Source organism: Physeter macrocephalus, chromosome 21, assembly GCF_002837175.3.
Source record: "Physeter macrocephalus isolate SW-GA chromosome 21, ASM283717v5, whole genome shotgun sequence".
In the NCBI taxonomy this organism is placed as follows: Eukaryota; Metazoa; Chordata; class Mammalia; order Artiodactyla; family Physeteridae; genus Physeter; species Physeter macrocephalus.
The window spans coordinates 109,716,077-109,726,786 of record NC_041234.1 but is presented as its reverse complement, the minus strand read 5'-3'; the positions used below and the strand labels follow the sequence as shown (position 1 = coordinate 109,726,786).

At 41.7% G+C, this 10,710-nt stretch overlaps 1 protein-coding gene and 1 pseudogene across 2 annotated transcripts in view; both read left to right on the top strand.

The window, feature by feature from the left end:
- The window catches only part of MCF2 (MCF.2 cell line derived transforming sequence), a 75,139-nt gene that overhangs the window by 45,314 nt on the left and 19,115 nt on the right, over positions 1 to 10,710 (top strand). For both annotated transcript variants that reach the window (XM_007100312.2, XM_007100311.2), the window contains 5 exons: positions 3,247 to 3,335; positions 4,567 to 4,633; positions 5,296 to 5,411; positions 5,527 to 5,596; positions 7,411 to 7,503. In XM_007100312.2, coding sequence (XP_007100374.2) covers positions 3,247 to 3,335; positions 4,567 to 4,633; positions 5,296 to 5,411; positions 5,527 to 5,596; positions 7,411 to 7,503 — 435 coding nt within the window. The remainder of the gene's footprint in view (positions 1 to 3,246; positions 3,336 to 4,566; positions 4,634 to 5,295; positions 5,412 to 5,526; positions 5,597 to 7,410; positions 7,504 to 10,710) is intronic.
- Positions 4,158 to 4,285, top strand: LOC112066156 (uncharacterized; annotated as a pseudogene).

Genomic DNA, 10,710 nt, shown 5'->3' with positions numbered 1-10,710 from the left:
TTAATTTTTGGCTGCATTGGGTCTTCGTTGCTGCACGCGGGCTTTCTCTAGTTGCGGCGAGCGGGGGCTACTCTTCGTTGCGGTGTGCGGCCTTCTCATTGCAGTGGCTTCTCTTGTTGCGGAGCACGGGCTCTAGGTGCGTGGGCTTTAGTAGTTGTGGCACACGGGCTCAGTAGTTGTGGCTCGTGGGCTCTAGAGCGCAGGCTCAGTAGTTGTGGCGCACGGGCTTAGTTGCTCCGTGGCATGTGGGCTCTTCCCGGACCAGGGCTCGAACCCGTGTCCCCTGCGTTGGCAGGTGGATTCTTAACCACTGTGCCACCAGGGAAGTCCCAAAGCACACCTTTTAAAGAGGGAGCATGCTGGGACTCCAACATGGGACTCCAAAGCCCGTGCAGTAACAAAGACCCAATGCAGCCAAAAATAAAATAAATTTAATAAATTAAAACAAAAAGAAAATACTGTAAAGAGGGAGCATGTTAATGGTGGCTGACCATGGGCTTGACTCTGTTTCATCACTTTCTACGTCCGGAGCCTGTGCTCCGCAACGGGAGAGGCCACAACAGTGAGAGGCCCGTGTACAGCAAAAAAACAAAAACAAAGACAAAAACATCTATTCATTTCTTGATAGATTTAAGATTCCTTCTCAGTTAGCCATGATATTCTGGTATCTGCAGAGTAGCTTCCTCAAAACTGCAGCACCCTACGTTTTCTTTGTGTGTTCTTTTCAAAAATTAATTAATTAATTAATTTTTGGCTGCATTGGGTCTTCGTTGCTGCACGCGGGCTTTCTCTAGTTGCGGCGAGCGGGGGCTACTCTTCGTTGCGGTGTGCGGCCTTCTCATTGCAGTGGCTTCTCTTGTTGCGGAGCACGGGCTCTAGGTGCGTGGGCTTTAGTAGTTGTGGCACACGGGCTCAGTAGTTGTGGCTCGTGGGCTCTAGAGCGCAGGCTCAGTAGTTGTGGCGCACGGGCTTAGTTGCTCCGTGGCATGTGGGCTCTTCCCGGACCAGGGCTCGAACCCGTGTCCCCTGCGTTGGCAGGTGGATTCTTAACCACTGTGCCACCAGGGAAGTCCCAAAGCACACCTTTTAAAGAGGGAGCATGCTGGGACTCCAACATGGGACTCCAAAGCCCGTGCAGTAACAAAGACCCAATGCAGCCAAAAATAAAATAAATTTAATAAATTAAAACAAAAAGAAAATACTGTAAAGAGGGAGCATGTTAATGGTGGCTGACCATGGGCTTGACTCTGTTTCATCACTTTCTAGGTGACCTTGGCCCTGTTGCTAAACCTCTCTGAGCCTCAGTTTTCCCATCTATAAGACAGGGATGGGGATCAGTGTGCCGTCGCTTTGCTAAATTGCTATGCGGATTAGATATAATGAGGTGTGTTGAGCACCTACGACAGTGCCTGCTCAATATATAGAAAGCAGTCAATGAATGTTTGTTCCTTTCTACATGTATCGGTAATAAGTAGGTCATATCGTGTGGAGATGCTTTTCAGCTGATAGATCCTGTACTTCATTTTCGGTTGTAGCTGTTAAGAAGTAACACTACATTTACTTGGGGATTAGGCTTTTTGCAAGCTCAGCTGTCCAGTATAGCCAAGATCCCTGGAATATGCTTCCAAAGAGCAAATAACCATCACAAATCTCATGCAGTCGACTCAGTAGGGCAGTCCAAGTCCTGTGGAGTCTGCAAAATAAGGCAGCGGTTTAGGATCAGGGAGATCACTGACATGTGGCAGAGAGCAGAGAAAGATGAACAGGTCACAGCCATTTCAAGACACAGTAGACAGTTTTGCACATCTTGTTGGCCCTGGAGCGTGTCATTAGATTTTATCATATCATTCATGTTCATGATGATGCCACTGAGTCATTGGGAAAAGGGTCAGTGATACTGTGTGTCCTTGGTTAAATAATTCAAGGATTCATGTAATATTTGCTATCCAGATTTCCATAAAAAATCAGTAAGGTTAGGGACTTCCCTGGTGGCACAGTGGCTAAGACTCCAAGCTCCCAATGCAGGGGGCCCGGGTTTGATCCCTGGTCAGGGAACTAGATCCCACATGCATGCTGCAACTACGAGTTTGCATGCCACAACTAAGGAGCCGGCGAGTCACGACTGAGGAGTCCACCTGCTGCAACTAAGACCCAGCGCAACCAAATAAATAAATAAATACATATTTTTAAAAAGATCAGTAAGATTAAAAAGCCATGTTGGTTCTTCAATGAATAAACTTTAGTTATCTGGACAATCAACTTTTTTGGCAGCAGGGCGGGGGGCGTGCTGCATGGCATGCGGGATCTTTTTTTTTTTTTTTTTTTTAATTTTGGCGCCATTGGGTCTCCTTTGCTGCGCGCGGGCTTTCTCTAGTTGCAGCGAGTGGGGGCTACTCTTTGTTGCGTTGTGAAGGCTTCTTATTGCAGTGGCTTCTCTTGCTGCGGAGCACGGGCTCTAGGTGTGCCGGCTTCAGTAGTTGCAGCACGTGGGCTCAGTAGTTGTGGCTCACGGGCTCTAGAGTGCAGGCTCAGTAGCTGTGGCATGCGGGCTTAGTTGCTCCACGGCATGTGGGATCTTCCCGGACCAGGGATTCTTTGTTGCGTTGTGAAGGCTTCTTATTGCAGTGGCTTCTCTTGCTGCGGAGCACGGGCTCTAGGTGTGCCGGCTTCAGTAGTTGCAGCACGTGGGCTCAGTAGTTGTGGCTCACGGGCTCTAGAGTGCAGGCTCAGTAGCTGTGGCATGCGGGCTTAGTTGCTCCACGGCATGTGGGATCTTCCCGGCCCAGGGATTGAACCCGTGTCCCCTGAATTGGCAGGCGGATTCTTAACCACTGCGCCACCAGGGAAATCCCGGCATGTGGGATCTTAGTTCCCCAACCAGGGATCGAACCCGTGCCCCCTGCAGTGGAAACACAGAGTCTTAGCCACTGGACTGCCAGGGAAGTCCCAGTACAATCAGCTTTTTATGAATTAACCTCATTTTCCTGAAGTGCCAAAGAAATGAAACATTACGTAACATATAAAGTAAATGGTAATGAATATCTTAAATCTGTCCTCTTAGGCAACTAAAATCATTTTTTAACTAGTACATGTCAAAGTTATTTCTGAAAAAATCATACTCATAGTGTTACTTTTCAGTTTATCTATACAGTTAGAATGTAGAAAGAAAGCTTAATTTGAGCTAGAGTTCCATGAGAAAGAACTATACCTATGTAGATGCTAATTTCACTTTTATTTTCATTTCAGATTGAAGTGGTGCATGATTGTCAGGAGAAGAGAAGTTCTGCTCAGTCCTCCAGTTTGGACAATGACAATAGCCTGGATATTTTAAAGAAGTATCTTTTATTTATTAACATACACCCATATATACATCTACCAGTAGGAGGCTCTGATTCAGTGTTCAAGGCAAATGTGCTTAGAATTTTGAGTTCACAGAATGGGGTTCTACTGGATGTGATGAAAAGTACACTAGAGAAGGTGTCAGGAGCCCTGGATTTAGGCCTGGCCAACCTATATTCTGTTTATGTGACTTGAAAATTAACTAGATCTTTTCAGAATCTTAGTCTCCTCTTCTATGAAAGAGGTGAGAGTGAATGGATCAGTGTTTCAAAAACTACAGTGGATTATGTAGATATACAATGTGATTTTTATAGGTGCTAATAAAAATCATTGTTTCGTTCACTTTTATATTATTATGTTAATATTCCACACATATGAATATTCACCTTTTAAATTTTATATCACAGACTTTTGAGTAAGTAACCAGTATTTTGGAGCAAGTTATGTATATAGTCAAAGATTGTTAAATGTTAATTCTTAAAAGTGTAAAAATTTAAAAGAGGCCAAGGATAGGAGTTAAATTAAATGGGTAACTTATATTGGGGAGTGAGGAAATAAATTTTAAATATGATGTCAATTAGAAATCACATTGGAAGGAAAATGTATTTTATTTTAAAGAGACAGTAAAAAAATTACTACAGAAACTTAAGTATGATCTATATTTGGGAAAACCAGTATAATCATGTCTTGGAAAATTTCAGAACATTACTGGGAAAAAAAGGAAAAATTGTGCCTAAAATGCTAATATTATTTTTTTCTGAGAGAGAGAGAGAGGGAACAATAGCACAGAAACTGTGCTGTTCAAAAAAGTATTCCCAGCTTTTGCGCAGTGGCAGTATCATAGCCAATGAGGTTTATTTGAGGCGCGATTATTGCTAATTGAAAAAAGTATTCCCCCAGATTTTTAGGAATAGATTTTGTGAATTTTTAGTAAATGATTCTTAAGCTTAGTGAGTTAGAAATAAGATGGGTTTTTTTTTCTCATTTAAAAATAACTCCTGAGCCCCACTCATCTTTTTTTAAAAAAATTTTTAAGAGTCTTGTGCGTAGTACTTACTCTGGAAACCATAGAATTAATTTTATATTTTGATGATAAAACCAAACCATTGGTAGTTCCCCTGCATTATTAATTTTCATCTTAGACAATTTATAATGATAATAAGTGAAATGTTGCAATACAATTCTAAAGCCATAAAATAACTGACAAATGTGGTCCTTTCATTTTAGCCACGTCCTAAATGAGCTGATACAGACAGAGAGGGTGTATGTTCGGGAACTATTTGCTGTTTTGTTGGTAAGTGACTCAGATCATATTTTCCTGTCTTTTAGGAAGAAGTGCTTTGGGCAGACTTCTCTTTTTGTCTCCTTCCTTGATTGTTAAGTGTGCATATTCAGGTTCTCCCTCAGTAGTGAGAATTGTGGGTTCAGAATTTATTACAGAACAGATAAGCTGTTCCCTTAGGAATACAGCAGATTGTTATAATTATTCCCAGGGTGCTCTTTAGAGATTGTGATGTAAAGCGTTAAGTATGGGAGAAAAACATTCTCTTGATACAAATGTCATAATATTAATTTGGTCTGAAAAACCCCAAACAATTATTGCCTGTTTAAGGAGAAGTTAATGACCTGTAATATCATTTTTCATACCTGGTTTCTATTTTGTTTCCTATTTTGTTTCTGTTTTGTTTTCCTCTAAGCTACCCTGAAGGCCAAAGAGCTGTCACTTTATTCTACCCATTGAGTAGAAAACCTTGACTTCCTTGTTCTGCTATCTAAAATAATAATAATAATAATAATAGTGGATAACTTTGGGAACTAGAAAATTTGAACGTTAAAATTACAAACAACTTTACCCATTAATCCCATATATGCTCTGCTATACCTATACCTTTGGTGACCCAATCAAATGTTGATGTAAATCTTTTTTAAATGAATAAATATATTTATTTTGGGTAGGGCTATAGAGAGGAGATGGATAATCCAGAGATGTTTGACCTTATACCACCTCTCCTGAGAAATAAAAAGGATGTTCTCTTTGGAAATATGGCAGAAATATATGAATTCCATAACAAGTATGTAATTGCTGAATTGAATTTTCTTTTTCATGATTATTATTTAAAAGGTTATTGACCAATTTAGCATATTTCACACAAAATCATATCATTTTTTTCTTTGAAATTTTTACAGCATTTTCACGAGCAGTCTGGAAAATTGCGTTGTTGCTCCAGAAAGAGTGGGACCTTGTTTCCTGGAAAGGGTTAGTTCAATGATTATTTCAAATTATATAAATATAGGCCACCAAAAGAGCAGGTCATTTTACAGATTTAGAGACAAGGTAGGCATTATTTTTTATGTCTTATGTTTTTGGAGGAACCACATCACTCCAGCAAGTATTTGAGGCTAAACCAAGTTTTGTTACAGGAATGGGGTATTCGAACATACAAATGGCCATTGTATTCTGTGGTATCGAACGCTACAATGGCTCAGCTTGTGTCCATTGACCCCTGGGTGATCCCAGGAGTCCAAGGACCATCCTGGCTGTGAAGATGGGAGATTTGGGATCATCTCAGCACAACCATTCTTGGCTTGGTTAATTTTTAGCCTAAGAGATGCCTTGATATTCCCCTCTAGTACATGTGAAGCCTTTGAATCAAATGGAGTCTGGCTTTCAGACACCAAGGCATCTGTCACAGGAACTTTGCAAAATGGGGAGCTGTGTGTTCCTTTTATTCTACAAGATCATTCAGGGAGGCTCATTTCTCTGCTTCCTAAGAGTGTACTTAGTACAATTGACTTCCCAGGCTTTGTAATCATACTCTCTCCCATTAGAGTTTTCTCTCACAATGTTCTCTGCTTATCTCGTTCCTCCTCTTCTTGAAAGATCAGTTTTGTCTTGATTTGAGAGTCAGTTTGATAGAGGTGATCACTGAAAGCTTCCAGGGAGATATCTTATCTCAGAAAGCGTTTATGGCGTGAGAAGATAATAAGGGTTAGGCAGAACCTTTCTCAACATATCCAAACTTCAAACGCGTTTAAACCATGGCCAAATTCCTCCCCGACTTCCCTAAGCAACAGCAACCTCTCTTTCCTTTGAACTCCTGTAGTACTTAATGTCTGTGCTACTCCTTGGGAATTTTACATTACTACGCATCTTTACACATATTCATGAAATCTGCTCCAACTAGATGGAAAGCTCATTGAGGCAGGGTCCGTATCCTATGTATTTTTGTATCTCTAATAAGGTCAGCATGGTTCTTGGCAATCAGTAAGGGTTTAATAAGTGGTGTTGATCTGTTCATTCATTCAACAGCCGTCTACTGAATACCTACTCTGTGCCAAGCACTTTACTAGGCAATGCGGAATACCAAGACCATCCTCACAGAAAGACAGGGAATCCATTGTGTACAGTGTGAGATGTGGTATATTACAGATATACAAAGGGTCCTATAGGAGCCAAGAAGAGGTGCACCTGATATTGACTGGAGGTATAAATGATGGCTGTATAGAAGAGATGGCTCATGAGATGAATGTTAATGACTGAGTCGGAGGTAGCCCATTACATGAGGGTCAAATAAAGATGATTCCAGGGAGAGAGAATAGCATGGGCAGATGCCTTGCGATGTTATGGTACAATGATGATGCTCCGAGGAACCGAAGACCTCGGGAGTTACTATAAGTTCATTCACTAGCGAGTCGAGAGACTGAAAGCGTAGAAAGAGCATATTTCTTGGTACCCTATTACCTCATAGTAATGAGAAAAGTAGTCTGTTTTCATAGTTCATTCAAAGAAGGCTTTTCTCCCTCTGACTTTTCTTTTCTCCCTCTAACTCTTAAACTTGGTAAATGGAAGTTATGAAATTCCTTGGATAATTATGTGTCCCTCTGCCTGGTCTGATGGGCGTGCTGTTCTTGGAATATAAAGAGGGCTTCTGACCAGCTGCCGGTGTGACAGGCCCTTTAGGCCACATTCCCTGTGATGCTTGGCCATACTCACTCTTGCTCAGCCTTCCTTGATAAGAAAAGTACATGCTCACAAATTGCTAATACCCTTGAATTTTCTTTTTATCACAGAAAGATGATTTTCAAATGTATGCAAAATATTGTCAGAATAAGCCCAGGTCAGAGGCAATTTGGAAGAAGTATTCAGAATGCGCCTTTTTCCAGGTATAGTAATTGTTCAGGTATTGGATGTACTCTCTGTGGAAGATACTGGGATAGTTCTTATTTATAAATTCATTTTCTGCTTTAAGTAAGTTATATGTATATATATATATATATATATATATATATATATATATATATAAAAGAGCGGTTTGACCCTCCCCAAAATATACATACATGCACACAAACATATCTGCTGCTCCCCAGAGGCAACTACTTTCTGCTCTTTTAGCTACTTCTTTCGGTATTTACCTTCATACCTCCAAATATCATAACCGTATTGCTATTCCCATGATGGAAGATGAGGATTTAGCTTTCTTTCATTGTTCTTGTTCCCCAGCACGCAGACACACACACACACACACACACACTTCTTTTCCTCCAAATTGTCCAATCTAGTTATATTGTGTAACTCTGGTTAGATTGATATACAGTGTTAAATGATTAAGACTATGTAATTTCTGTGCTCAGGTGAATAATGTGGAATAAGACAGTTGCTTTTCCTTCCTTATTGTTTTTCTTACAAGTGTCTTTTTTTTTTTTTTTTTTTTTTTTTTTTGTGGTACTCACTGTTGCGGCCTCTCCCGTTGCGGAGCACAGGCTCCGGACGCGCAGGCTCAGCGGCCATGGCTCACGGGCCCAGCCGCTCCGCGGCACGTGGGATCTTCCCGGACCGGGGCGCGAACCCGGTTCCCCTGCATCGGCAGGCGGACGCGCAACCACTGCGCCACCAGGGAAGCCCCACAAGTGTCTTTTTTACTCACTTAATGTTCTAGGTACTTATCCCTCTTCTACCCCAAACTTTCCCAGTTGTGAGAGTTTACATCAATCTCTTCTTAGTACATTTAAACATTATATTTTCTCTGAATTTCATCTTTGAAAAAATCTCCCCTGGAGTCTTCTGACCTGCTCATCTAGACTCACTAAGCCCGTTGTGCAGCTGCCATCTTGGAAAGTTGGTGAATATCAATTTCGGGGAGTCTGTTCACATGTCTCTTGCCTAGGCTCTCCTGTTTCCTAGGTGCCATATCTGTCTCTTCCTTGTTTTATTAACTTGTTCAGCGGAATACATCCTCCAGTAGCTTTACTGAGAAAGTGTGCATGATAGGTAAATGTTTTTGAGAGCTTGCATGTCTGCGAGTGTCTTTATTCTACCCTAACACTTGATTGCTAGCTTGACTGGGTATAGAGTTCTATGTAAGAAATAATTTTCCTCAGAATTTTGAAGGTATTTGCTCCATTGTTTTCTAGTTTCCAGTGTTGCTGTTAAGAAATCTTATGCCATTTTGATTTTTGTTCCTTTGCATGTGACCTAGTTTTGTCCTCTCTATGAAAGCTTATGGGAGCTTCCTTTATCCTCAGGGTTCTGAAATATCACAGTGCTGTGCCATTATCCAATCTTATGGTGATCCCTTTGAATTTGGAACCCCTTGTCCAAATTTACTTGGATTTTTTTTCCTTCGATTTTCTCCACACAATTTTCTCCATTTTCTCTTTCTGGAATTTCTATTGTACAGATGTTGGAGATTCTGGACCAGTCCTCTAATTATCGTTTCTTTCTATGTTCTGGGTCTTTGTCTTATTGCTGTATCTTCTGGGATTTATCTTCTAGTCCTTCTGTTGAGGGTTTTGTTTCTGCCATCATGTTATTAATTTTGAAGAGCCTCTACCCTTTTTTGTTCTCTGAATGTTCCTTTCAGTACAACCCTGTTTATGTTTCATGAATTCAATATCTTTACTTATCTATATGAGGAGAATTATAATGGATTTTCCTTTTTTTTTTTTTTTTTTTGCGGTACACAGGCCTCTCACCGCTGCGGCCTCTCCCGTCACGGAGCACGGGCTCCGGACGCGCAGGCTCAGCGGCCACGGCTCACGGGCCCAGCCGCTCCGCGGCACGCGGGATCTTCCCGGACCGGGGCGCGAACCCGCGTCCCCTGCATCGGCAGGCGGACTCCCAACCACTGTGCCACCAGGGAAGCCCTAGATTTTCCTTTTAAAAATAGCTTTCTCCTCCTTACAGAGTTTCTGTTGTCTTCATATTGCTTTTCTTCTCTTTTCTTTTTTTTTTTTTTGTTTCTGTCACTTTCCTCAAATGTCTGGTGATATTTGGTTGTCCACTGGCGTTAGGAATAAGCACTAAAAAGCTCACTGGAAGTTTCCTGTGCTTATGTGGGTTTATTGACCATGGTCCTCACTGTTGGGTCCTTGGAGGATCCCCAAGACCTGTATGTTTAGGTCCTTTTGCTCAGGCTGGTCAGATTCTCCAGTCTGCTACCTGGAGAATAAGGATCTGGCTGCCAGTGTTCTGGTAGCCAAGTCGGGGGAAAGGTTGAGAGTCTCTTAGTTGGTACATAGATATTCAAGTAATCTCTTTGCTTTCAATATGGTATGATGCCGTCAGCTGGACCTGGTATTCCCTAGTCCAAAGGCCCTCCGTTTTACTCTTTTCAGATAAACATCCTTTCTTCTGCTATGGGGACAAGGGCAGCAGCCACCCAGTTTTGCACAGTGGCATATGCTGTCCAAGATGCTTACTGTTGCTGCTGCTGACAGTGCTACTTTGTTTAGATTTAATGCTCGTTGAATTCTTTTTTTTTTTTTTTTGGTAACAGCTTTGTTGAGATATAATTAAAATAACACAAAATTCACCCTTTTAAAATGTACAATTCAGTAGTTTCACTATATTCACAACATTGTGCAACCATCACCACTGTCAACTTAAGAACATTTTCATCACTCCAAAAAAAAAAAACCTTTAACAGTCACCTCCCATCTTCCCCCAAGCCCCACAGCTCTCTGCAATTACGAAGCTACTTTCTGTCACTATAGATTTGCCTGTTCTGAACATTTCATATAAATGGAATCTTAAAATATGTGACCTTCTTTGTCGGGCTCCTTTCACTCAGCATCATATTTTCACAGTTCATCCACGTTGTAGCAAGTGTCAGAACTTCATTCCATTTTACGGCCTAATAATATTCCATTGTATGGATGGATATTCCACATTTTATTTACCCATTCGTCGGCTGATGGACATTTGGGTTGTCTCCACCTTTTGTGTACAAGTTGTTTGTTTGTTTGTTTTTTTTTTTTTTTTTTGCGGTACGCGGGCCTCTCACCGTCGTGGCCTCTCCCGTTGCGGGGCGCAGGCTCCGGACGCGCAGGCTCGGCGGCCACGGCTCACGGGCCCGGCCGCTCCGCGGCACG